Below are 27,933 nucleotides of genomic sequence, written 5' to 3' on the forward strand. Positions count from 1 at the left end.
TGCTGCTGTATATTTGGAGTTTGCGTGTCTCTCTCTCATCATCATCACGGTGGCTAGTAGATGTTAACTAACTCGCCTGGTATGGAGGAGGTCGTGGGTTCGATCCCGACCCTGACGCCTGCTGCTGTATATTTGGAGTTTGCGTGTCTCTCTCTCATCATCATCACGGTGGCTAGGAGATGTTAACTGCCTCGCCTGGTGCAAGGAGTTCGTGGGTTCTATCCCCGCCCTGACGCCTGCTGCAAAATGTGGAGTTTTGTTTTTCTCTCCCCCCGTGGTCGTGCGGATTTTTCTCCGGGTCCTCTGGTTTTTCCCTTCCATATTTAGCATCAACATCACGGGTTTAAGTATTTAGCTGCTATACATTTCCACGTGAAAAGCCACTTCGTTGAGCTATCATTTGTGATGACCAGGACGCTTCTGAAAAAGATTTACGTAGTGTAGCGGGCCTTACCTGGTAAAATAAGCGTAGTTTAGTTTAACAACTGTGAAGCTGCCTTTAACTCGTTAGGCCAACTTTAATCCTATAATGAGATTCTTTGGCTATAACAACAATGGCTCAAATGTCTTTAACCATTACGTTCGATTTGGCCGAAGTGAAAGACTTTATTTTAATACTGTGATACTGTCTTCAACTGTCATTCATGATGTATGGCTTCAACGAGCATTGGGTCGATACAATTATAAAGCCACATTGAGAATACCTTAATTGAGATTTTCTTAAATTATATATTATCAGCAGTGAGACCTTACCGTATGCCTTTATTTGTACTCAGTCACGTTATGTGCCTTTATTTCACCGTATGGTGTTTTTTTTACGACTTCATGTAATCTTGTGACGGCTTATTCTTATTAATGAATGTCAAAACAGCCACGAGGTTTGCCCTTTGCCAACAGTGAGATTCATTGTCCTCATCTAACCGCGTGTGGCTCCATTGAGATTCATAGCTTTTAACTGCGGGTGCAACAGTGAGATGGTTTTACCCTCGTTGCAGCCCTTTTATGATAGGATTGTCTTTATTAAACCTTTGGTACGGGTTGTCTTTATTTAACAACGCAATATATCGTTGAGATTATCCATAATCGAGGTTTTTTTTGGTTAGATCGCGTGAATATAAGTCGTTGAACCCGCCATTGCTCGACACAGCCAATTAGTAAGGTTTATAAACTAAATAAAACGTGCCAATTCATTACTATGATAATTGTTTTTTACCCTTCTATCTGGCAACAAAACTGACACCTTTTTTACAAGGAGTCATGTTTGCAAAGACCACAATACCTGCAGTCATAATCCAAACAATAAACATAACTCGGATAATGTGCACTGTCCTTGAAGTTGATTGGTCCACACCTTTTGGCGTCATCTGGTCCAACCCATGTGAGACTAGGCTCTAAGGAAAGCTGTCTCGGGTGTGGACCAATCAACTTCAAGGACAGTGCACATTATCAGAGTTATGTTTTTTGTTTGTATTATGACTGCAGGTATTGTGGTCGATGCAAACATTACTCCTTGTAAAAAAGGTGTCAGTTTTGTTGCCAGATAGAAGGGTAAAAAACCAATTATCATATTTTTTACTGGCAAATGAGGTTCCAATGGTGAATTCATTACTAGTTCAGCACACAGGGGTGTCGCAGAGTAAACCCACAACATTTACAATTCGAGTACGACGCTTCGCCAGTAATTACAACCAGCATCATCAGGCGACAACTATTATGGATGATGTTGGTCGCGAAAGCTTACGTGTTAAATCGTTGAGATTAATCGCCTCAAATTTAGGCCAGCAATGATCATTCCATGACGTGAGTGGGGCCACCATTTTGGGAACGTGTAATTTCCACCGCTGGTTGAGCTCCTATAGTAATAGGTTTTTACCCTTTTAACTGGTACAAAAACTGATACCTTTATACAAGGCATCATGTTTGCAATAACCACAACACAAGCAGCCAAAATGCAAACAAAAAGAAACAACTCTGATAATGATAATGATATGCACTGTCCTTGTAGTTGATTGGTACATGATGCCTTGTATAAAGGTGTCAGTTTTTGTACCAGTTGAAAGGGTAAAAACCTATTACTCTATTTCGCCACTGATAAAGGAGATGTCTCATAGGTTGAGCTCATGTTTAGCTGAGGGACAGGGAGACCCTGATCCGAATAACGCAAGGGGATGTCTCTGTGCGTCTCCTCTCTCTCCCTGTGATCTCCCCTCTCTGCGTCACCCTCGCCGCCACTCAACCCGCAACCTCCGTCTCCCCACGTCTTCCCTCTCGCCCGTGCCGAGTAACAGGAATAGACGGTGACGATGTCGGACAAAGCGGAGCTGAAGGCGGAGCTGGAGCGCAAGAAGCAGCGGCTGGCGCAGATCCGCGAGGAGAAGAAGCGCAAGGAAGAGGAGCGCAAGAAGAAGGAGGTGAGAGGAAGAGAGCCTCTACGGCTCGTGACTTCACCATCTTTTATTCCAATTGTGCAGTCTGCTTCGTGTCGAAGACATTCCCGTTCAGGAGCTGTGCCACGAGTAGTGCGTCGCGCTCTGTGTGTGCGCGTCAGGTGGAACGAGGCGAATTTGAGTGAAAGAATCCTGTACGCGGTCGTTTGCCACGGGGCTGGGGGGGGGTGGCCTGTGACCATCGAGAACTCGGTGTAAAACCAGGAATAGCCGAAACCTGCATTCAAACCGCAGGCTTCTCGGCTTGCTGCCGGCTCGGTGTCTCCTGAGCTGCCGTGCCGACTCTCTGGGTGTTTTTCTGGCGCCGTTGCCGGTGTCCTGTGCAGGTGGACGTCAAGAAGGAGCCGGCGCCCGATGAGTCGGATCTGGAGAAGAAGCGAAGGGAGACGGACGCCCTCCTGCAGAGCATGGGGATTCCCGCCGATGCCCCGCTGTGTACGCAACCCACCAGCAACACCACCTCCCTCCCTCTCCTCGGTGATGATGAGTCCTGGAGTGGACCTGTGGCCCATGGGCCTGGATGCTGCCCACACAACTTCATTTCGCACGGGCAACGTCGTCACTTCATACGGCCTTCGACTAAATTTCATCCGGACCACGTCTTAAATTGATATGGCCCATGTCTTAAATTCATATAGACTATTTCATACGGACCGTGAGCACATGAGGCCGGCCAGTTCTCAATAGCCTGCAAACGATATTTATCCATTGCTCGTGTGCTGTGCGTGTGCTCCGCGCGTGTGTGTACCACGCTTGTGCTCCGTGTGTGCGAGCAATGCGCGTGTGCTCCACTTGTGCCTGCTCCATGCGTGTGTGCTCCGCGCGTGTGTGCTTTGCGCGTGTGTGCTCCACGTGTGTGTGCACCCCGTGTGTGCTCCGTGTGTGTGTGTACCACGCTTGTGCTCCGTGCCTGTGAGCACCGCGTGCGTGCTGCGTGCGTGTTCTCCACATGTGCTCCATGCGTGTACTCTTAGGTTTTTTCGGTAAAGTCACGTAGGTAAAAATAAAAATAAATAACAAAATTATAGAACTAATAATAGAAATAAAAGAATAAATCACGACGTTTCGGAGGCAACACAAGTCTCCGTCATCAGGTGGGACCATCACAGCTAAATTTACTGCATCAGGTGAGGCAAAATTCCAAGAGACAAGCCCTTAAATACAAGTTGTTGCTCCCCACGTGACCGCGTGCATCTGTCCACAGCCTCGGTGCAGGACTCGCCGACGCTGTCCAAGGCGGTGAGCACGCCCAGCGAGACCGGCAGCCAGGAGTCCATGGAGACGGTGGCCGCCGGAAGGTACCGGAGCCCCGTCCCACTCGCCATCCCACAATGCTCAGCCTGCATTGTCACTCTCACAGGCCATTGTCAATACACTGCTGGATGAAGGCCTCCCCGCGCCGTGTCGATGGTGGGGTTTTGTTGGACTGTATACAGGGCACCACGGTGGCTAGGAGATGTTAACTCCCTCGCCTGTTATGCAGGAGGGCGTGGGTTCGATCCCGACCCTGACAATGTTTGTATATTTGGAGTTTGCGTTGTCTCTCTCCCCGTGTTGGCGTGGATTTTTCTCCGGGTCCTTCGGTTTTTCCATCCAAATTTGGAATCAACATCACGCGTTTAAGAGTTTTTGGGTGCTATACATTTCCGCATGATAAGCATCTTCATTGGGCTATCATTTATGGCCAGGTCACTTCTGAAAAAGAGCTATACAGCTCAGTGGGCCTTACCTTGTGAAGTAAAAAAAGTAGTTTATAATGATTTATCACCATCATTGTCTGAATGCAAGGGCATGTCAAGACGATGTACTAGGCAACCATGTGTGCATGAAGAGGTAAATTCTGGAAAATTAATACATAATTCGATGAACATTTAATGACTATACAACGACTCGATTCACAAATACGAAGGAAGGAGGGTGGCATCGCCACAGCAGCGATGACTCATCACTTTGCCACTCCTGACTCCGCAGTAAATCCGGCTCATCCGTCACCTCGACGTAAAATTACAGCTGCCGCTCTACGTCAGCATGAGCCGTACGAAGAAGAATGCCAAATGCACGCTCCCTCTGCTCCGACCGAGCCGACGTTGTTGTGATCTGCGTTAGACGGCGGCGTTTGTCAATGGCTACGGCGGTGGTCACTGCTCGGTGTTTTGGAAACGCGAGGCACCGTAATCTGGGCAGACCGGTGCAGCGACCGAACGCTTCCGTTCTGCTTAACGAGTCTGTCTGTGTGTGTGTAGCGTAGCGGTTAGCGCTGCGCTACAAACCAGACGACCCGAGTTTGAATCCCACTCACGGACAACACCAGTGACGAATATCTGCATCGGTCCTAGGCCTCCCCTAGGTCGGTTCAGCCTTAAATGAGTACCTTGTGCGGCGTGTAAACATCGCCGCTCGGGAGACAAAGGCGGCCGGGCGTGGTGCTGGCCACCCACCCCCTCGTGTGCCTTTCCAGCCTTCATAGGTGCTCGCTAACAGCACTTGCCCCAACAGTTTGTTACAGGCTTTACAGGGGATCTTTGTCTTTGCATCTGTGTACGCCTGTTTCTCTGTGTGTCCGTGTCTCAATGTGCACGTCTATGTATTTGTGTGTCCGTGTCCCCTCGTGTGCCGTTCCGGCCTTCATAGGTGCTCACTAACAGCACTTGTCCCAACAGTCTGTTAAGGCTATGCGGGGCGGGGTCTTTGTCTTTGTTTGTGCTGCTGCTGCTGCGAGTGTTTTTGCGCCGCTCTACTAACCCACTAACCCTGCGGTTACGTTTTCACGCTGCGCACGGAAGGACCCTGCAGTGGGACTCTGACCCCACGGTTTTACAGCTCCTCGCAGACTCTGAGTCAGGGTATCGCTCGCTCGCTCCCTCCCGCCGCTTACTCGCCCACCACCCTCTCCTGCCGGCTCTCTTACGCCCGCTCACTCACTTCCACCTGCTCACTCGCTCTCCCTCGCAATCCCATCGCTCGCTCGCTTGCTCCCTCCCACCCGTTCACTCGCGCACCTCTGCGCTTGCTTGTTCTCTCGGCCGTTGCTCCCTCTCTCGCTGCCTCGCCGCTGCTTTTCTCGCACCCGCACGTCCAACCCACTCGCTCTACCACCCACCCACTCGCACTCACTCACCCACTCTCAAAGATAAAGGTCCCCTGTATAGCCTTAACATACTTTTGGGGCAAGTGCTGTTCGCGAGCAGCTGTGAAAGGCGGCACGGCACATGTGGCTAGCACCACGCCTTGCCGTCTTTGTATCCCTAGTGGCGGTGTTTACACACTGCAACCAGGTACTCTCATTTGGGGCTAAGGTCGACTGAGGGGAGGCCCAACCGGTTCAGATAAATGTTACTGCTGTTGGCCATGAGCAGGAATCGAAATCGGGTCACCACGCACTCTCGCAATGTCTCGCCCGCTCGCTCTCTCCCTAACTCTCACCCACTCTCTCTCACCCACTCTAATCTCACCCGCCTCACGCTCTCTCACCCACTCTCTCTCACCCACTCTCTCTCACCCACTCTCTCTCGCCCACTCTCTCTCACCCACTCTCTCTCACCCACTCTCTCTCACCCACTCTCTCTCGCCCACTCTCTCTCGCCCACTCTCTCTCGCCCACTCTCTCTCGCCCACTCTCTCTCACCCACTCTCTCTCGCCCACTCTCTCTCACCCACTCTCTCTCACCCACTCTCTCTCACCCACTCTCTCTCACCCACTCTCATCTCACCCGCCTCACTCTCTCTCACCCACCTCACTCTTTCACCCACTGGCTATCTCGCTCTCCTCTCTCCCCCTCTCTCTCTCTCTTACCCGCTCCATCGTTCTTGCCGTGTTGCCCACCGAGAAGGGCCGGCTCGCACATGGCACGCACGCGCACGCACGCACGTGGCCCACGTGATCAGGCTTCCTGTATTTGTAGCTTGTTCTCTCCCTGGCTGCGACGCTTCGCTGGACGCACACCAGCTTGGCGTTGTTGCTCTTCATTAGCCTTGCTTCACATTTAATACATTAACACCCCCCCCCCTCTGGTCTTCGCGCCTGATTGGCTCACAAGTGACTACATCACATTTACCCCCCACCTCGATTTAAGACCGAAACAGGAGGAATTTCCCCACAATTCAGGCTGTCGCCGGATGAGGCTTTTTGCTGTAATGACTGGCGTAACGTCACGGTACTCGAATTGTAAATGTTGTTGTGGGTTTACTCTCCCAACGCACAACCGGTTAGCGCTGAACTGGTAACTAATTGGCACGTTTTGTTTATACTGTTAGTTTTTTCGGTAAAGTCACGTAGGTAAAAAAATGAAATAAAAATTAATACAAATAAAATAATAAAAATCACGACGTTTCGGAGGAAACACAAGTCTCCGAAACGTTGTGATTTTTATTATTTTTTTTATTTTTATTTCATTTTTTTACCTACGTGACTTTACCGAAAAAACTTAACAGTATGAATCCTTGCAGTCACGAAAGCTTCATATCTAGAATTAACGTTTTGTTTACTTGGCAAAACTTCACTCATTGGCTGTGTCGGGTGGTGGGGGTGTTTAACGACGCATTTAATATTTAAATTAGCGCTTTGGTATTTTCATTTGTGCCGCAGTCGCTTGGCATCCCGGCGTTTTGCGCGAGAGCCGCCGCCGCCGCCGGCGAAAGGCATTTAGTTCCCATCGCTTTGACGCGCTCGTTCAACATCGCTCCTTCCTGTCGTGTAGTGGAGTTGCAGTTGGTGACGGCGCAGGTGAAAAATGCGTTTTTCACCGCTCGTAGGCTTTGGCACTGTTCCGCTCAAAAAAATTAATATATAGGTCATGTGATCTGCCGTTGCTCGGCTGCGAGAGACCACAGACTCCAAGCGACGAGAGGGCACGCAGCGCCAGACGACCTCTGCGGAGCGTGTGGCGTGCCAACGAGAGAGGCATTTTGAAGTGGCCCTCAGGAGGAGTTCTGTGGAGTCCCCTTCTAACGCCGCTCGCCGACGCGATGCCCCCATTGCTGACGCCACGGTGCCCAGTTGTTAACTACCTCGCCTGGTATGCAGGAAGTCGTGGGTTTCATCCCCGACCCTGACGCCTGCTGTATATTTGGAGTTTTGCGTGTCTCTCTCTCTCCCCGTGGTCGCTTGGATTTTTCTCCGGGTCCTACGGTTTTTCCCTCCAAATTTAAGAATCGACATCACGCGTTCAGAGTATTTGGCTGCTATATATTTCCACGTGATGAGACACTTCATTGGGCTATCATTTATTGCCAGGTCGCTTCTGGAAACGAGATGTATAGCTCAGTGCGCCTTACCTGGTAAAAAAAAAAATAGTTTAGTTTTAGTACTGGTGGCGTTATTATGACGCGACTCGGATAATCGCAGACATCGATTGATTCTAATTGGCGATTTTTTTTTCATATCCACACGGTCACTTGTGCCTGACTCGTCAGTTACCTTTATTTCACCCAGGTGAGCACCCAAAGCGAGATGCTGTGTCTCCTTTGCGAGGGTGACCTGGATCGTCAGCAGGACAATATCAAAACAAACTTTTTAAGCCAATTTTTTTCGGCGAAACAGTCCCACGGCTAAAGATAAAATACGTGAAGAGCTGGGGTGGAAAAGACATGACTGTTGTTAACTCCATGGTGTTGTGTGTTTGTCGGTGGTGTGTGTGTGTGTGTGGGATCGTGCTTTACTGTGTCTTTGTGTGGTGGTGTGGTGCTGCGTGTGTGGGATGGTGCGGTGGTCTCTGTGTGTGTCGATGTGTGTTGGGTCGTGTGGCGCCGTTGGTGTGTGTGCGTGGCATGGTTGCGGTGTTGGGTGACGTGGTGTTGCGTGCGTTGGGTGGTATGGTGCGGTGTGGCGTGGTGCGTCGGCCGGCTCTGTGTGTCGGGTGACGTGGTGTTGCTTGCGTTGGATGGCGCGGTGTTGCGCGAGTGGCTTTGTGTTGCGTGCGTTGGGTGGCACGACTTGGTGTTGCGTGCGTCGGTCGGCCCTCTGTGTGGGATGGGCATGGTGTTGCGTGCGTTGGGTGGTGTGTTGTGGCGTGTGTCGGCCGGCCCTGTGTGTGGGATGGGCATGGTGTTGTGTGCGTTGGGTGGTGTGTTGTGGCGTGCGTTGGTCGGCCCTCTGTGTGGGATGGGCATGGTGTTGTGTGCGTTGGGTGGTGTGTTGTGGCGTGCGTTGGTCGGCCCTCTGTGTGGGATGGGCATGGTGTTGTGTGCGTTGGGTGGTGTGTTGTGCCGTGCGTCGACCGGCCCTCTGTGTGGGATGGGCATGGTGTTGCGTGCGTTGGGTGGTGTGTTGTGCCGCGCGTCTGCTGGCCCTGTGTGTGGGATGGGCATGGTGTTGTGTGTGTTGGGTGGTGTGTTGTTCCGTGCGTCGGCCGGCCCTGTGTGTGGGATGGGCATGGTGTTGTATGCGTTGGGTGGTGTGTTGTGGCACGCGTCGGCCGGCCCTGTGTGTGGGATGGGCATGGTGTTGTGTGTGTTGGGTGGTGTGTTGTGCCGCGCGTCGACCGTCCCTCTGTGTGGGATGGGCATGGTGTTGTGTGCGTTGGGTGGTGTGTTGTGGCGCGCGTCGACCGGCCCTGTGTGTGGGATGGGCATGGTGTTGTGTGCGTTGGGTGGTGTGTTGTGGCGCGCGTCGACCGTCCCTCTGTGTGGGATGGGCATGGTGTTGCGTGCGTTGGGTGGTGTGTTGTGGCGCGCGTCGGCCGGCCCTGTGTGTGGGATGGGCATGGTGTTGCGTGCGTTGGGTGGTGTGTTGTGGCGCGCGTCTGCCGGCCCTGTGTGTGGGATGGGCATGGTGTTGTGTGCGTTGGGTGGTGTGTTGTGGCGTGCGTCTGCCGGCCCTGTGTGTGGGATGGGCATGGTGTTGTGTGCGTTGGGTGGTGTGTTGTGGCGCGTGTCGGCCGGCCCTGTGTGTGGGATGGGCATGGTGTTGCGTGCGTTGGGTGGTGTGTTGTGGCGCGCGTCTGCCGGCCCTGTGTGTGGGATGGGCATGGTGTTGCGTGCGTTGGGTGGTGTGTTGTGGCGTGCGTCTGCCGGCCCTGTGTGTGGGATGGGCATGGTGTTGTGTGCGTTGGGTGGTGTGTTGTGGCGCGTGTCGGCCGGCCCTCTGTGTGGGATGCCGCGACCCCCACCAGGCGGAGAGGCCACAAGCTGGGCCTGGCCAAGGTGACGCAGGTGGACTTTCCGCCACGGGAGCTTGTCACCTACGCCAAGGAGACGCAGACGCCATTCCCCACCAGCCACCCCGCAGGTGCTCACGCACGCTCAACACACTCAACACGCTCAACACACTCAACACGCAAAGATCCCCCATGTAGCCTTCACAGTCAGTTGGGGTAGGTGCTGTTAGCGAGCACCTATTAAGGCCGGCACGGCACACGAGGACGTGGGTGGCCAGCGCCACGCCCGACCGCCTTTGTCTCCCCAGTGGTGATGTTTACACACCGCACCAGATACTCATTTGAGGCTGAGTCGACCTAGGGGAGATCCAGAACCGGATCAAATAATCATCACTGGTGTTGGTCGGGTTCGTAGTGCGGCACACTAACCGCTACACTAGTGCTCCCCACAACACACACTCACACACACTCGTGTACACACTCGTGTACACACACGCTGTCACGTGCTCACGCACGCTGCCGCTGCTGCTCACCCTCATCGGCCTTCTCTCATCCTCTCTGGTGCCAGACGAGGAGGACGAGGAGGATGAGGTGGCGGCGCAGAAACCCTCCTCGGAGCCCGAAGCGCTGGTGGAGCAGAAGGAGGAGGAGGAGAAGGATGGTGAGGAGCTCGTCGCGAAGAGCCATCGTCCCGTGGCTGCGCACCGTGTCCCTCTCCGCCCCGGTGTCGTGACGGTGGCGGCGTCACCGTATTTACTAACGAGCCGTCGCCGCGGGTGACCTGACTCTCGCGCTGCCCGGCACTCGACGCCGCCTCGTCCGTGCCCGGTGATGGGCTTCCGCCGATTGACCAGCGGGAACGGTCGTCAGAACAGATCCGCCTCCTGACCCTGAACCTAACCTCTACTCTCCCACGCTGTGCCAACGTCTAACTCTAACCCCTAACCCTTACCCCTTCCTCTGCTCTGCAAACCCCGAATTCTAACCCTGACCCCTTTAACCCCCACTGCTGTCCACCCCCCGAATCCTAACCCCGTGAACCGCTCCCGCGCGGTGCCGCCGTGTCATCCCAGCTGCCACGCACGAGCTCACCGAGGAAGAGAAGCAGCAGATCCTCGCCTCGCACGACTTCCTGGGCTTCTTCACGCGCAGCACGCGCATCATCGAGCGTGCGCTCGCCGAGGAGGGCGACATCTTCTTCGACTACAGTGGCCGCGACGGCCTGGAGAAGGAGGGGTGCGTGTCGCCATCATTGTCGTCGTCATCGTTATCAATATCATCGTCCAACATGGGTTGGATCAGCCAAAAGGCGTTATCTGGTCCAACCCATGTGAGACTAGGCTCTAAGGAAAGCTGTCTCGGGTGTGGACCAATCAACTTCAAGGACAGTGCATACATTTTCAGAGTTATGTTTTTTGTTTGCATTATGACTGCAGGTATTGTGGTCTATGCAAACATGACTCCTTGTAAAAAAGGTGTCAGTTTTGTTGCCAGATAAGAGGGTAAAAAAAACAATTATCATATTTTTTACTGGCAAATGAGGTTCCAATGGTGTAAATGCTTACCCCGAGCTCTCATACTCTGATGGTGCATTGTTTTTGAGTTGTGCGCCTTTTGGCGTCATCTGGTCCAACCCATGTGAGACTAGGCTCTAAGGAAAGCTGTCTCGGGTGTGGACCAATCAACTTCAAGGACAGTGCATACATTATCAGAGTTATGTTTTTTGTTTGCATTATGATTGCAAGTATTGTGGTCTATGCAAACATGACTCCTTGTAAAAAAGGTGTCAGTTTTGTTGCCAGATAAGAGGGTAAAAAAAACAATTATATTTTTTACTGGCAAATGAGGTACCAATGGTGGAATATCATCGTCGTTATCGTCGTCATCATCATCGTCATGCACGGCTGCATAGTTTGTGTTTTATCCATCCGTCGTATGTCACCACCGCCCCCGCCAGCATCCCATTTGCAGGTGCTGCTTACAACCTTGAGATGCGATGTAAAGCTAGCGCCATTGTACACAAATGCGCTCATCCCTTTCTAGAATGCAGGTTTGGTATTTATTGAGACTAGCAGGCCCCCCACACGTCCTTTGGACGTGACCGGTACGTCGCTCCCTCCAACCAGCCAGCAAAGCTTTTGTTTAACCGTTTCCCGTTCCAAGACGTCTGCAAGTTACAGGACGGGTGTCCAGCTCACCGCTGAATCTCGGAACACGCAAACGGCTCCGCTTAAATTTTATTTAGAAAGGCGTAGTAACGCCGTTGTTTTTAACCACGTACTCACCGCAGAGAAGCGTAGCGACACGACCGCGCTTTACGATACCCGGCGCCAAACTGTGCCACACGCCCTCCCGCATGGCCTTGTGGGAGCCTCGGTACTGCTAAGTTATTTAACTTTTTCTTCCGGTTTCGTTTTGGAGACGCACGTGGACGCCGTCCGTGAACAGGCGACAACGGTGGGCACGGCCACGATAGCTAGACGGGTGCAAGCCTCCGAGCCCTCGGCTGTATCGGTGAAGCGTTTGGTTGATTAAGTTTTTTGCATAATTTAACGAATTCTTTGCAGACCAATCTTAATTGGGGAAACAGATACCAATTGTCACCCCCCCCCCCCAACTTTGAAAGACCTAGCAGGACCTTCCTGAAAAGACTCGGTGAGACTTTGCTGAGTGAACGATCCTAAATAAATAATATCTAAATAATATCTGATATATATTCTTGGTTCTTTCGGTAAAGTCGCGTAAAAGAAAGAACCAAGAATATGAATCCCTACAGTCACGAAAGCTTTGAATCGAAAAATAACTGATATAATAATAATGATCGGAGTACTTGGCGGCCCTCGCTGCGTGCAGGGAGATGCAGGCGGGCGTGAAGCTGTCCATGCAGCGGCAGTTCTATGACGAGCACTGGTGCAAGCACCGCATCGTCACCTGCATGGACTGGTCCCCACAGGTGCTGGCAAACACACACACACACACCAGATGTCGCAACCGGGTACCCGATACCCGTACCCTACCCGATACCCGGCTACCCGTACCCTGGTGCGGCCGGGTACGGGTACGGGTAGGCCGTGAGTCACTGGTGAGTAACCGTTTGTCACTCATTTCGGGTAGGGTACGGGTAGGGGTAGGGAACGAGTACCCATTTGCGACCCTGGTGCGGCGGGTACGGGTAAGGAATCAAAACCCGTTTGCGACCTCTGACACACACACAACAGATAAAGGTCCCCTGTAGAGCCTTCAGCAGGCTTGTCAGGTCAGGTGCTCTTAGCGAGCGCCTATGAAGGGGTTGGCAGGTCGCACGAGGGTGCAGTGTTGTCAGCGCCACGCCCGGTGCTCGTGTTTTATACACACCGCGGCCTGTCGTAATTTAAGGCGGAGTCAACCTTGGGGAGGCCCAGGACCGGTTCAGCTATACTGCCGTGAGTAGGAATCGAACTCTGGGTTGCCGGGTTCGTAACACTGCGTGCTAACCGCTACACTACGTGTGTGCTCACACACGTGCGTTCACAGACACGTGTGCTAACACACGTCTAATCACACGCGTGTGTGGTGTATTCACACACGTACGCGCAGTTGAACCTCTGCAACAAGTGGCTGAAGCGCCACTACTTGGCCGCGTCACCGACCCAGATGTGACCACGCTCCGATCGATGTGCACACCGCGGTGGCGAGATGTTAACTACCTCACCTGCTTTACAGTTGGTCTTGGGTTCGATCCCGACCCTGACGCCTGCTGTATATTTCGAGTATGCACGTTCTCCCCGTAGTCGTGTGGACTTTTCTCTCAACATTTAGAATCAACGTGTGTTGAGAGTATTTGGCTGCTAAACATTTCCACGTGATAAGCCACTGCGTTGAGCTATCTTTTGTGGCCAGGTCGTTTCTGAAAACAGCTATATAGCCTAGTGGGCCTTACCAGCTAAAATAAAAATAGTTTATTTCGTTATGTATGTATGTATGTTGAGCTTCTTTTGCACCGTACGTAGTCAACCTTGCTAATCGGAGGTTCAGGGGAAGGACAACAATCTGAACGCCAAAGCAGTTCTAAAGAAATGAGTTTTTAATCTCGATGATTTTACAGTGCATAGCTCCAATGGCTTCCTAATATCGGAAGGAAGAGCGTTCCAGACGGCCGCAGAAGCGCATCTGAAAGCGCGCGATGCAGTGACCGCCGTTTTTGTTCGATGGTTAGCCGAAAGCCGCCGCCGCTGCGAGGGTGACCGGAGTTCGCTTGATGGTTTATGCTCCTTGGCAAGATCGGCACGGTATTGTGGTGACCATGGGGGGGCCTGTGTGTGCGTGTGTGGGTGCGTGCTCTCCTCTCCACGAGAGCGCAGTACCCGGAGCTCCTCGTGTCCTCGTACAGTAACAACGAGGCGGCGCCCAACGAGCCGGACGGCGTGGCGCTCGTTTGGAACATGAAGTTCAAGAAGTCCACGCCCGAGTACATCTTTCACTGCCAGGTGCGTGCCACACCGTGCCAGCGTGCCAGCGTGCGTGCCACCACCGTGCCAATGCGCAATGCTTGGAATGGCACACTGCCTGGGGATAAACTAAACTATTGAAACATACTCTTTGGTTATTTCGGTAAAGTCACGTAGATGAAAACAAAAAATGAAAATAACTAAATCTCTAAATAAAATCTAGAATAAACTATTTGATCGAAACGATTTTTATTTTACCAGGTAAGGCCCACTGAGCTATGTAGCTCTTTTTCAGAAGTGACCTGGCCACAAATGATAGCCCAACGAAGGGGGCTTATCATCCCGTGGAAATTTATAGCAGCCAAATACTCTTTACACATGTCGATTGTAAATGTGGAGGGGAAAAAACGAAAAACGACCACCGGGAGAGAGACGCGCAAACTCTAACAATACAGGCGTCGGGGTCGGGATCGAATCCACGACCTCCTCCTGTACACCAGGCGGGGTAGTTAACATCTCCTAGCCCCCGTGATGAGAGAGAAACACGCAAACTCCAAATATACAGCAGCAGGCGTCAGGGTCGGGATCGAACCCATGACCTCCTGTACACCAGGCGAGGTAGTTAACATTTCGCCACCATGGCGGCTATCAGGTGCACCAGGCGTGTGCCGTGGGGTGGCCCAGGAAATGTCAGAGTTGAGTGGGCGAGTTTTTGTCTGGGTCCTCCAGTCTGCATGCACGCTAATCCACACTAACACGAGTGGAATTGTGCTGAAACCTCAATCGAGCGGGACCCTCCTGAGAACGATTCTTGCTTAACCGGCTGTGCTTTTCGGGTTGAAACAATCGACGCTATTCGCAGTACTGACCTCGTTGTGTGCTCGCTAGCAGCACTTTCCCCAACAAAACTAGGAGGCTTAATGGGAGATCTTTGTCTGTTCTGACCGTGTGTGTGTGTGTGTGCCGCAATGCCTGTGACACTTCACGTGGCCTCAAGGTGCACATGGCCTGGCACAAGCGTCGTGGTGACGTCACCGCCACTTAGTGGCGAATGGCGGTTGTTGTTGGTGTCTTATGTACCAGCCTGTTTGCCCGTCCAAGGATGGAAGTTGTGATATTTACGAAAAAAATGAGCAGCGTATAATTGTATCTTGTGTAAATGGTAATGCCAGTGATTCTTGCACAAAACTACGTCATAAAACACCTCACTTCATGCCACTGTAGCACTGTGTATAACTGACCTTCAATTTGTTGAAATTCACTGCTCTGATACTTTATTCTCTTCTGCTTTCGGTCGCTGGAGTTTAAATAAATTGGAATTCGATACAATATCTGGAAAATCACCGAGAAATGTCTATTTTACCATAATGTAGAAGCATAAATGAGACTTACCTTTTGTCTCAAGTGCTGAAGAAATAAATAAAGACACCAAATCCACTTTGGTGCTGCGTGGTATTATCTATTAGATTCACTTTCAATAAAGAAACGTCAAACTTAAAGCGAATTTGCTAAAAGAATGATTTCTGCTCGACCTTCTGCGCGAGTGTAAAAATCCACCCGCTCATGAATATAAATGACGGGGGGTGGGGGGGGAGTGCGGCATGTGGAGTGACTTCACGCGCGTTACATTCTAGTAGTCATGTGCTGCCGTGTGGGTGTGCATGATGTTCCGCTGTGCATGCATGCGTACGTGTGTGCCGCCGTCTGGGTGTGTGTGTGTTCCAGCGTGTGTGCATGCGTGTGTGTGTGTGCGTGTGTGTGCCGCCGTGCGTGTGTGTGTCACCGTGCGTGTGTGTGCCGCCGTGCGTGCGTGTGTGTGTCTGCGTGCGTGTACTGCCGCCGTGCGTGTTGTGTGTGCCGCCGTGCATGCGTACCGCTGTGCGTACGTGTACCGCTGTGTGTGTGTGTCCTGCCACCCGTGCATGCCTGCGTGTGTGCCACTGTGCGTGTGTGCCACTGTGCGTGTGTGCAGTCGTCGGTGATGTCCGCCTGCTTCGCGCGTTTCCACCCGAACCTGGTGGTGGGCGGCACCTACTCGGGACAGATCGTGCTGTGGGACAACCGCTCCAACAAGCGCACGCCCGTGCAGCGCACGCCTCTCTCGGCCGCCGCACACACGGTACGGGAGGCACACCGCGCCACCGCAGCCACCGCCCATCACGGCAACCGCATCTACCGCTCACCATGGCAACCGCAGCCACCGCTGCAGCTGGCACCACCACAGCAACCACAACCACAGCCACCGCTACCACGGGGACCACAGCCACCGCCCACCACGGCAACCGCAGCCACCGCCCACCATGGCAACCGCAGCTACCACCCACCATGGCAACCGCAGCCACCGCCCACCATGGCAACCGCAGCTACCACCCACCATGGCAACCGCAGCCACCGCCCACCATGGCAACCGCAGCCACCGCTGCAGCTGGCACCACCACAGCAACCACAACCACAGCCACTGCTACCACGGGGACCACAGCCACCACCCACCACGGGGACCACAGCCACCGCCCACCACGGCAACCACAGCCACCACCCACCATGGCAACCGCAGCCACTGCCACCACGCCACCCCCCTCGTGTCCTGTGCCGGCCTTCATAGGTGCTCACTAACAGCACTTGTCCCAAAATCTGTGAAGGCTATACGGGGGATCTTTGTGTGTGTGTGTACAGCATCCGGTTTACTGTGTCAACGTCCTGGGAACTCAAAATGCTCACAACCTCATCAGCGTCTCCACCGATGGCAAGATGTGCTCCTGGAATCTTGACATGCTCTCTCAGCCCCAGGTGAGACCCCCCCCCCCCTTTCCCACTCATGGACTGTCAACACCACACACATGTCAGTCAACCCATGGCACCCGGGTCTGTTCCGTGACTGCCTGTCAGCAGCGAGCCTTTGACACTTCACGTGGCCTCAAAGTGCACCTGGCATGGCACAAGTGCCGTGGTGAACGGCAGTTGTTGTTGTACCGTACATACACACACACGAGTATAGTGTAGGAACGTGTTGTGATGCCACCACCCAAAGAATCTAGACACGAATATCCTCGTTTGTTTGCTAGTTTTTAATTTGCTGACGCGGGTAACAATACGTTCAGCCGTCAGCTGTTTTGCAAGAATGTCCCACGGAGGACCTTGTTACGGCGAATACATCGTAGCATTGCGGGAGCTCGAGTAGCAAATCCGCTCGAGGAAAAACAACATTCAGGTCATGCGGCACTCGAGTAACGCTGGCAGGTGATGCGCATCGACGCTGAAGCACCAAGTCCGTACACCACGTGCGTCAGCGGTGTATCGCATATCAATCTCCATCTATATAAAAGGCAAAGTTGTGATTATGTGTGTCTGTTCAAAATGTTTAGCGTACTTCCCGACATGCAACAAACTTGAAATTTGCCATGTGGGTACTTTCCAGACTGTACACCATTGGGGGGGGGGAGCTCAATAATGCATAGATTTTTTGCACGGCAAGTGAGCTGTGACGTCACATCTGTCACGTGACCCGCGCACGTGGAAGCGTGACGCGTTGTAGTGTCGTGGTTAGCGCGCCGCGCTACGAACTCGGCGACCCGAGTTCGATTCCCGCTCACGGCCACCACCGGTGACGATTATTTGAACCCGTCCTGGGCCTCCCCCTAGGTCGACTCAGCCTCAAACGAGTAACTGGTGTGGTGTGTGAACATCGGGCGTGGTGAATCCAAGTCCCGGACGAAGCCGGGTCGTAAAGCTCGTCATAAATATATCACCGAGTTGCGCCAAATCGAGGTGTAGCCGGTACCACGCCCTTGCCACCTTTTGCGTCTCCCCAGCACTGATGTATATTGCACACTTGCACCAGGTACTCATTGAAGGTTTAGTTGACCTTGGAGGGCGGAGGGGGTGGGAGGGACTCGTTTAGATATCACTCGCCGCTGATGCCAGCCGTGACTGGGAATCAAGTTCGGGTCGGTCGGTTCTTTGGTGGTGGCACCCGAACCCGGCGACCAGAGTTTGATTCCTGCCCACGACTGATAACGCTGGTGCACATGTGAACTGCTTCTGGGCCTCTCCTCGGTCGATTCATCCTCAAGTGAGTAACAATTTTCAGTGGGGAGACGAAGGTGACAGGCCGTGGTGTGGGCCCCCCCCCCCCCCCGTACCTCGCCGGCCTTCATGGGTGCTGCTACTCGCGAACGGCACTTGCCCCCAACGGTCTTGTAAAGGCTGTACGTGGGGGAGGGGGGGGGTCTTTATCTTTGTTGGAGTTCATCTTCTTGGTTCTTTCGGTAAAGTCACGTAGAAGGGAAATATTGTATCTTCTTTATGTATCTTTGGAAAGCCATATAATCTTGGTGGCCTGGCTGCAGGAGGTACATAAAGAAGATACAATATTTCCCTTCTACGTGACTTTACCGAAAGAACCAAGAAGATCAATCCCTGCAGTCACGAAAGCTTTAAATCAAAATTTGATGGAGTTGTTTGACCATATTTGACCGCCCTGGTCAGCGTGAATAGCACTTGCCCCCACACGTCTGTTAAAAGGGCTATAACACGGGTGGGGTTGGCGTGGCTTGTATGGGCACCGCGGTGGCGAGATGTTAACTACCTCGCCAGGTATGCAGGAGGTAGTGGGTTCAATTCCAACGTTGTCTCTCTCCCCGTGGTCGTGTGAATTTTTTTCCGGCTCCTCCGGTTTTTCCCTCCACATTTACAATCTGCTATAAATTTTCACGTGATAAGCCACTTCGTTGAGCTATCGTTCGCGACCAATATCATCCATAATAGAGGCTTTTCTTTTGGTAAAATAAAAATTGTTGGGAGAGTTTAAATCTGGTGATGGTGCTGTTGCTGCCTGCACTGGTTTTGGTGATGCTGCTTGTGTTGTTGGTAGTGCTGCTGCTGCTGGTGTTGTTGCTTCTGAAAACGAGCCATGTAGCTCAGTAGTTGGGGCCTTACCTATAAAATCTTCATACAACGACAAAGATCCCCCGGATAGACTGAACAGACTGTCGAGGCAAGTGCTGTTAGTGAGCACCTATGAAGGCCGGAACGGCACACGAGGGGATGGATAGCCAGCATCACGCCAGGCCGCCTTTATCTCCCCAGTGGCGATGTTTACTGCACACCGCAACCAGGTTCTCATTTGAGGCTGAGTCGACCTAGGGGATGCCCAGAATCGGTTCAGATAATTATAATCGCCACCGGTGTTGGTGGCCGTGAGCGGGAATCGAACTTGGGTCGCCAGGGTAGTAGCGCAGCGTGCTAACCGCTGCACTACCGCTCCCCACTTTGCGCGTCGTCGTCGTCATCGTTGGCCGATGCAGGACAGCATGGAGCTGTCTCACAAGCAGTCCAAGGCGGTGGCCGTCACGTGCATGGCCTTCCCGCTCGGCGACGTCAACAACTTCGTGGTGGGGAGCGAGGAGGGCTCGGTGTACACGGCGTCACGGCACGGCAGGTGAGCTACCCCTCCGCCCCTCCACTGCAGCCCCCCTACCACACCGCAGCCTCCCTACCACACCTCCACCGTCTCGGCATTCCGCGGAGCCCGGCGGTGTTTTTGCATCGTTGTTGTGGCATTCACGACGAGGCCTGGTACAGGGCGACGATCTTGTCAAGGAGCTTAAACCGTCATCGCGCAAACCCCGGTCATCCTCGCAGCAGTGGCTTTCAGGTGCGCTTCTGCGACCATCTGGAATGCTTCTAGATTTTAAGCTTTCGTGACTGCAAGGATTCATATTCTTAGGTTTTTTTCGGTAAAGTCACGTAGGTAAAAAATTAAAATTAATAAAAGTAAAATAAAAATAAAAATCACGACTTTTCGGAGGCAACACAAGCTTCCGTCTTCAGGTGGAACCGTCACAGCACGACTGCTGCATCAAGTAAGAGCCCAGCGACCTGAAGACGGAAGCTTGTGTTGCCTCCGAAACGTCGTGATTTTTATTTTATTTTTATTTTATTAATTTTAATTTTTTACCTACGTGACTTTACCGAAAAAACCTAAGAATATGAATCTGGAATGCTTTTCCAATATTAGGAAGCCACTGGATCGATGCACTTAGAAATCTAGATTGAAAACTAATTTTTTTTGAACTGCTAATCGCACTTCCGATTAGCGCGGTTGGCTAAGTACGGTGCGAAAGAAGTTCAACATACGAAGCAACCGGCGCCCAGCGAGTCCCTGGGTAGGTCACAGGGGGAGCCGGCCCCAATCGCAAATGAGTCCCAAGGGCAGTGAGTACTGTGTCCTATTAGCTTGGTGCAAAGTAGTGGTGCTTTCCTGGTGTGAGCGCGATGGTTATGAAGTCTAGAGTAGTCCCTACGAACAGAGTTTGAGCTTTTAAACTTCCAGCGGCGCAGCAAGCGTTCTGAACGCGGTACGGCAAGCGTTCTGAATGCGGTACGGCAAGCGTTCTGAACGCGGTACGGCAAGCGTTCTGAATGCGGTACGGCAAGGGTTCTGAATGCGCGGTGGCAAGGGTTCTGACCATGGTGCGTTGACACCTGGGAAGGATGAGTAACGATACCGGGCTTTTGTGTTTAACCTCAGGAATCTTCCCCAATGTCATCTTTTGCCCTGCTGTGTGGCACAAAGTGAACACAGCAAGTGGGCATTTGTCTGCCTGTAGAGGGGCGGGGGGTGAGGTTGGTTGTTCCAATTAAGCAAGAGCAGTGGTTATACAGTCAATTAATCTCACGTTTAATCAGGAAGAGCCCTTGGATTTCACGTCTCATTACCAAGAGTTTCCTTGGTAAGAAGGCAGCGATCTTCAATCTGCTAATGGGTAATAAAGTTACTTAGTAGTGCCTAAGAATATATTGTTAATTATTTGAACAGACTACGAATTGATCGGCAAATGAACAGGGGTACGAATGGCCCCATTTAATTTAAGTTGATGTACTTCCCAGAATGACGGTGGGAGATCAGAGGTTCGCGCACGGCACGATGACCCCAGCCACCTGAGTTTGATTCCTGGCCGAGGCTTAATATCGGTGGCGAGTTATATAGGAACCGAGTCGAGTTTCCTGGTTCCCTGGCCGTCAGTCCTCCAGTCGTGTGACGGTGAATGCCTCCAGGTCTCAAGCCAGAAGGGCCCGAGTCCAAATCCTGCTTCGGGGCTACTCGGCCCATCACACCTCTGGGGTTCATCAATTTTAAGGACCTCTTTGTAGATGGTTGTTACGGAGTGCAACGATGCATTGCTTCGTCGTTACGTATCGATTCTCGAAGCTTACGCGGCGTGTACCGATTGCCGTTGTAAATTTGTTGACTGTTGCATAGGTTGTTGGTAATATATTCATGCGACTCCCCCCCCCACCTCTCAAAAGCAAAGCAGTGTAGAGGCTGCCACATTCACCAGAATCGATTTTTTTTTTGGCGTGGAATCTGAGCCCTGAATCTGGTCGAATCCGTTGAATCAGTGGGGAGGTGAATCGACCCGCCACCATCAGGAGAGAGGCCTAAAGAGAAACCTGGCCCCTGCCATGGGAATGTGGAATGTGTTTTTACGGCTGGCTCAGTGTTGCGCCAAGCATATTGAGCGCGCATGAGCAAGGAAGACGGGGGCTGTGAGAGGTTGGGCTGCGGTGATTGGAGAGCAGTGGCCGTGCGTGTAATCCGGCCGCTATAATTGTACACGGGGTTCCTTCGTTATTATAATTGTACGTGGGATTCTCTCGTTATTCGCGAGGGATAACATTTCGGAGATGATTGTGAATAGCAATTTCACGGATAATGATATTGGCCTAGGAAAACCTCGATCTTTTGAAGTGAATTGCCTTAAATAAGTGCATGAATAGGCTATTAAATACATGAACATTATAATATCTTTATCTCATCACCTATTCTCTCATCACTTTATCTCTCATCACTTTCTCTCAACGCAGTCTTGTAGACTTCCGGATGCGATTCGCGGGAAGCCAAGATTGTGGATAGCAAGTTTGTGAATAACGAGTAAATACTGTATAATAATAATTATAATAATTTCAACTTGTAACGCACAGCATGGTACGCGCTACCTCTCGGAGAGTGAGAACGGCGACTCCGTGGGCCCGAGAAGGAACCAGAGACAAGTGGGAAATGCAGCCAGGCGATGAGCCAACAGCAAATTCCCACCCCCCCTCCAAAGCTCTGCAGTCCTCTATATATGAAGGTGTTTTGGCCAATTAATGTGTTTATGCATGTGGGAGGAAACCCAGAGCACCCGGAGAAAACGCTCGCGTGCGAGGGGGCAACGCTTCTATCCCGTACGTCACGGAACAGATTTTAGTCCGCATTTTTTTGCCGTGCCGCCTTCTCCCGGCGAGCCAGGGTACACGGCTCCTCCCCGATGCCTGGCGGGAAGGGAGTCTCCGCACGGCATCCGTGAGCGGTGATCTAACCCAACCCTCGCCAGAGGTTGCAATCGTGTACCCGATACCCGTACCCTACCCGATACACGGCTACCTGTACCCGCCCGGGTACGGGTACCCGTTTGCGACCCTGGTGCGGCCGGATACGGGTACGTACGGGGCCGTGAGTCACTGGTGAGTCACCGTTTGTTACTCATTTCCCAACGTCTTGTCTCTTCTCACAATTCAAGTTCCTAGAATCAACCCACCCGCGCCTGCAACATGGCTTCATCCCAGAGGTCGCAATCGGGTACCCGTCCCCGTACCTTCCCCGATACCCGGCCAGGTACGGGTAGCCAGGTATCGGGTAGGGTACGGGTACCCGTTTGCGACCCTGGTGCGGCCGGGTATGGCTACGGGTAGGCCGTGAGTCACTGGTGAGTCACCGTTTGTCACTCATTTCCCAACGTCTTGTCTCTTCTCACAATTCAAGATCCTAGAATCAACCCACCCGCGCCTGCAACATGGCTTCATCCCAGAGGTCGCAATCGGGTACCCGTACCCTACCCGATACCCGGCAGGGTACGGGTAGCCGGGTATCGGGTAGGGTACGGGTACCCGTTTGCGACCCTGGTGCGGCCGGGTACGGGTACAGGTATTGAATCAAAACCCGTTTGCGACCTCTGACCCTCGCCGATGGATTGGAGACCACCACGTTTGGCGGCGTAGCAACCACGGACGGCGTCCTGACCCCCTCCCCCGCCCCGTCGCTGTCCTTGCAGCAAGGCTGGCATCTGCGAGATGTTTGAGGGCCACCAGGGCCCCATCACGGGCATCGCCTGCCATGCCGCCGTGGGGCCCGTCGACTTCTCCCACCTCTTCGCGACGTCGTCCTTCGACTGGACGGTCAAGCTGTGGAGCACCAAGGTGAGTGCCCTCCTGCCAGAGTGCGTCGCACGGGGCGGACCCTCGAAATATCCCACGGGCTAGATTGGCGCTCGGTGCGCCTCCTGTGTGCGTGCTGCGCTAAGTCCTTGCTTATTGCGCAGTGCTGTTCGTGCTGTAAGGGAGCACTTTTCGCGGGCCGCTGTTACAGGGGGGACGCTGTGACGCGGCAAGCGCGCCGCCGTGACACAGGACGCGCGCCGCAGTGACGGGGGAAGCGCTCCGTTAAATTGCGGAAAGCCCCCCCCCCTCCCCTCCATTGTAACATGGCACACGCGCCGTTATAACGCGGTTTCTGAGCGGTCGACAGAAACTACTTTGTTGAGCTGCGCAGCCGAGCGGTACATTAACGCGGCGACGTACCCTCGGTTATTAGTCCCGCCATCTCACCGCACGTGTGCGTAGTAGTAGTAGTACGTCTTATCTCGCCAAACTTCATCATTACTCCATTATTTGTGCCCAAACAGTTTTTCGCTTGACGCGTTTTTTCGCCCCCGTGCGCGCGTGCGTGCGTGCGATCGCAGAGCAACAAGCCGCTGTACTCGTTCGAGGACAACTCGGACTACGTGTACGACGTGGCGTGGTCGCCCACGCACCCCGCACTCTTCGCCTGCGTGGACGGCATGGGCCGCCTGGACCTCTGGAACCTGAGCAACGACACCGAGGTCGGCGCGCCCCCCCCCCCCCTCCCTCGGGAGGCCCCCGTCGTATCGGCCGTGCCGGGAGACGCCCAGCCGGCACGCACTGCCGGCACGCACTGCCGGCACGAGCCAACCGCGTTTAGAGCGCCATTCTAGAGGGAGGAGGTGGCCGGGGAGGCTTTGTGGCGGGGGATTCGCGGTGGTGCCTTGGAGATGTTGACAACCTCGCCTGGTACACAGGAGGTGGTAGGTTCGATCCCGACCCTGACGCTTGCTGTATATTTGGAGTTTGCGGTGTCTCTCTCTCTCTCATCATCATTATCACGGTGGCTAGGAGATGTTAACCTCGCCTGGTATACAGGAGGTTGTAGGTTCGATCCCGACCCTGACGCCTGATGTATATTTGGAGTTTGTGGTGTCTCTCTCTCTCTCATCATCATCACGGTGGCTTGGAGATGTTAACTACCTCGCCTGGTATACAGGAGGTCGTAGGTTCGATCCCGACCCTGACGCCTGCTGTATATTTGGCGTTTGCGGTGTCTCTCTCATCATCATCATCACGGTGGCTATGAGATGTTAACTACCTCGCCTGGTATACAGGAGGTCGTGGCTTAGATCTCGACCCTGACGCCTGCTGTATATTTGTCTGGTTAAGGGTGCCTCTTGGGACTTCTCCTCACTTGATACGGCAATTTTGCTGTGACGGTTTCACCTGAAGACGGAAGCTTGTGTTGCCTCCGAAACGTCGTGATTTAATTTATTTGTTTTATTTTCTTCACCTACGTGACTTTACCGAAAAAACCTAAGAGTATGAATCCTTGCAGTCACGAAAGCTTCAAATCTAGAAATAATCCTCAGTCTAGCACTGAGGATTATGTTACGTTTTCTTCTCGTGATCGTATGTCACCGAGCACGACTTATCTCCAGCCGTGTGGGATTGGGTGACGGTGGTGTGTGTGGGGGGGGGTCTGCGACTTTGGGCGTACATTTCAGACAACTTTCAAGTTGTGGGTAACACTGGTCAAAAAAAAAAAACATCTTTTTCTGGCCTGGACTTTTGCAGCTGTTTTAGACTAATTTCAGGGTGCTGATTCCAAATCTGATCTCAGATTTGCTCTATCACATCTCATTTTATGCTATCGGCATACCCCATTTTCATTGATTTTACCCGAAATTAACTCTGTCACTTATGATTGCAAGTTGTTGCGAGTCAGTGACTGCTTTAGTGTTAAAATATGGTGCTGTATTTTTAGGATAGTGTGTTTATAATATCATTTTATGTAGATATCCACATTTATTTAATACTTTTCTTCTGCAGTTTTGATTGAAAATGCAATATTTGATATCTCAAAAAACCTGATGTGATAGACAAACACTGATGCCAGATTTGGAATCAGCACCCCAAAATTACCTTAAAACCGTTGGAATACCTTATGCCAGAAAAAGTGTATTGATCAGTGTTATCATTGGTATCATTTGGAAGTGGCCGAATTAAGACTTTAAAATAAACTGCCCGGTAGAGAACGTGGCGAAAGTGAGTGTCGTAGATTTCGATTTGGTAACAAAAAAAGAAACACTGCTCTTGGTGAGTTGGTGGGTGGGGGGGACGCATGTTGGGTCCGTTACCGAGACACGGACACTCGGGAGCGGTCTCCCCGAGTCCGGCGACCGTGGGGAAGAGAAGACCCGAGAGCAGACGAGGTGGTGTGATGAGACTGCCAGGGCAGACGCTGGAGCTTGCCGCACGGCTCCCGTGCAGCAGTAGCAGTAGCAACGGCTGCAGGATACAAAGCATTGGCGGAGTGCGATGGTGGTGGCGGCGTCGGCGGCTTTGGCTGCGACCTTGGCCTTAAGTTCTCCCGCAATGGAGGAGCGGCGGGACAGCGGTTAGCGCGCGCCGAGCTGCAAAACCCGGCGACCCGAGCTCCATTCCCGCCCATGGCCACCAACACCGGTGACGATTATGTGAGCAGGTCCTGGGCCTCCCGTAGGTTGACTCGGCCTCAAATGAGTACCTGGCGCGCGGTGTGTGGTAAACATCGCCTGCTCGGGAGACAGAGGCAGCCGGGCGCGGCGCTGTCCACCCAAACCTCTCGTGCCGTGCCGGTCTTCATAGGTGCCACTCGCTAACAGCGCTCGCCCCAAGTCTGTTGAAAGGCTACACGGGGGATCTTTGTCTTTGTCGTCCTGCAGGTGCCCACGGCGAGCGTGGTGCTGGACGGGGCGCCGGCGCTGAACCGCGTGCGCTGGGCGCAGTCGGGCCGCGAGGTGGCCGTCGGTGACGCAGAGGGCCGCTTGTGGATCTACGACGTGGGAGAGGTGAGGCCTCGCTACCACGCACGCACACACGCACGCACACACGCACACACACACGCGCATGCACACACACACACATGCATACACGCGAGCCCTTGTGAGCCTTGTGCCCTTTGCTGCGATCAAATCTCGTCACGGTGACGAGATGTTACTTCCCTCGCCTTGTATGTCAGAGGCCGTGGGCTCGCTCCCGACTCTGACGCCTGCTGTATATTTGGAGTTTGCGTGTCTCTCTCCCCCCTTGGTCGAGTGGATTTTTCTCAAAGTTATCCATCAGTTTATAGTTTGTATAGTTTGTATAGTTTAATCTGGTGATGATGCTGTTATTGCCTGCATTAGTTATGGTGGTGCTGCTTGTGTTGTTGGTCGTGCTGCTGGTGGTGGTGGTGGTGATGGTGGTATCACGGCAGATTCCGTTATTTCTGGTGTTGCATGCACGTGTGTGTACGTTGAACTTCTTTCGCGCCGTACGTAGCCAACCGCGCCAAGTCGGTGCCGTGGGGGATGGACAACAAACGGAACGCACAAAAACCCGTTCTCAAGAAACGAGTTCTCAATCTCGATGTCGGCATTTCCGGCGCTTGCGTTGTGCTCGTGCGTGTGGCATCTTCGCTGCCGGGAACTATTCTCCACGGCGGTGCTGGCGGTGGCCGTTGGCTGCACTTGGCGCTCGCTCCAGACAATTCGTTGTGTGTTGACGGGCTGCCTGGGGGGGGGGTGGGGGGCCCTTTTGTCTCTTGTGCGTGGCGACTACAGCACGTGGCCGTGCCGCGGCCCGACGAGTGGACGTCCTTCGCCAAAACGCTCACGGAGCTGCAGGCGAACCGCGCCGACGCCGAGGAGGAGGCCGCCGCCAAACTCACGGCCGCCCCCCTCTGAGAGCCGCCGCTCTCCACCGCGCCCCCACCGCGCCCCCACCGCGCCCCCACCGCGCCCCCACCGCGCCCCCAGCGCTTAGGCTCCTCTACCCACCCGACGCTCATCTACCCCGCGACTACCATCACCCGCCGCTCACCTACTACTACCACGTTGTGTCCCCCCCCCCCCCCCCGACTCGTCTCGCCACCAACCCACCGCGCAACGTTAATCACGAGCCGGTTGGCTCGCCCTCCCGGCGCAGCCACTCAACCCACATCTCACTGCCTTCTCCGACCACCACTTTCCTACCCCCACCATCACTCCTATCACCCCAACCCATCCACCCACCCTACCCACCCGACCCTACCTACCTACCCTACCCCACCCACCCCACCCCACCCCACCCACCCTACCCCACCCATCCTACCCCACAACACCCACCCACCCTACCCCACCCACCCTACCTACCCTACCCCACCCACCCTACCCCACCCACCTTACCCCACCCACCCCACCCACCCTACTCCACCCACCCTACTCCACCCACCCTACCCTACCCCATCCACCCTACCCTTCTCCCACCCAACCTACCCAACCCAACCCACCCTTACCCCACCCCACCCACCCTTACCCCACCCACCCAACCCCACGCCACCCACCCACCCCACCCACCCCACCGACCCCACCCCACCACTCCCGTCTTCCCTTCGTGCACGCACCCCTGAGTCTTCGGACTGCTTTATACGCGATGCCGCAATAGGCCGATGTGAGCAAGCGGACCCCGATGCGCTTAACCGACGGTGGCCAAAGCAAAGAATTGCACGTAGGCATTGCTGTCGCTTTGCGTCTGCTGGGAATAGAGGATTGGGGGGTTAGAGTCTCGGGCGTGTTAAGT

General features: G+C 53.4%; 1 protein-coding gene and 1 long non-coding RNA gene across 5 annotated transcripts in view; one reads left to right on the forward strand and one right to left on the reverse strand.

Moving 5' to 3' along the window:
• LOC144736674 (cytoplasmic dynein 1 intermediate chain 1-like) overlaps positions 1 to 27,124 on the forward strand; it is a 28,633-nt gene extending 1,509 nt beyond the window's left edge. For 2 of the 4 annotated variants that reach the window (XM_078619252.1, XM_078619251.1), the window contains exons 2-16: positions 2,289 to 2,411; positions 2,774 to 2,924; positions 3,652 to 3,745; positions 9,557 to 9,672; positions 10,110 to 10,202; positions 10,615 to 10,777; positions 12,395 to 12,494; positions 13,882 to 14,007; positions 15,941 to 16,087; positions 16,642 to 16,755; positions 19,272 to 19,405; positions 23,061 to 23,205; positions 23,748 to 23,888; positions 26,058 to 26,183; positions 26,937 to 27,124. In XM_078619252.1, the coding sequence (XP_078475378.1) occupies positions 2,304 to 2,411; positions 2,774 to 2,924; positions 3,652 to 3,745; positions 9,557 to 9,672; positions 10,110 to 10,202; positions 10,615 to 10,777; positions 12,395 to 12,494; positions 13,882 to 14,007; positions 15,941 to 16,087; positions 16,642 to 16,755; positions 19,272 to 19,405; positions 23,061 to 23,205; positions 23,748 to 23,888; positions 26,058 to 26,183; positions 26,937 to 27,059 (1,881 nt within the window). In that variant the 5' untranslated portion in view covers positions 2,289 to 2,303 and the 3' untranslated portion in view covers positions 27,060 to 27,124. The remainder of the gene's footprint in view (positions 1 to 2,288; positions 2,412 to 2,773; positions 2,925 to 3,651; positions 3,746 to 9,556; positions 9,673 to 10,109; positions 10,203 to 10,614; positions 10,778 to 12,394; positions 12,495 to 13,881; positions 14,008 to 15,940; positions 16,088 to 16,641; positions 16,756 to 19,271; positions 19,406 to 23,060; positions 23,206 to 23,747; positions 23,889 to 26,057; positions 26,184 to 26,936) is intronic. The other 2 variants (XM_078619254.1, XM_078619253.1) reach the window with 1 other exon arrangement.
• LOC144736716 (uncharacterized) overlaps positions 1 to 27,933 on the reverse strand; it is a 501,200-nt gene that overhangs the window by 277,093 nt on the left and 196,174 nt on the right. The gene's annotated exons all lie outside the window — the stretch shown is intronic.

This window comes from Lampetra planeri, chromosome 62, assembly GCF_965212315.1.
Source record: "Lampetra planeri chromosome 62, kcLamPlan1.2.h2, whole genome shotgun sequence".
Classification (NCBI taxonomy): domain Eukaryota; kingdom Metazoa; phylum Chordata; class Hyperoartia; order Petromyzontiformes; family Petromyzontidae; genus Lampetra; species Lampetra planeri.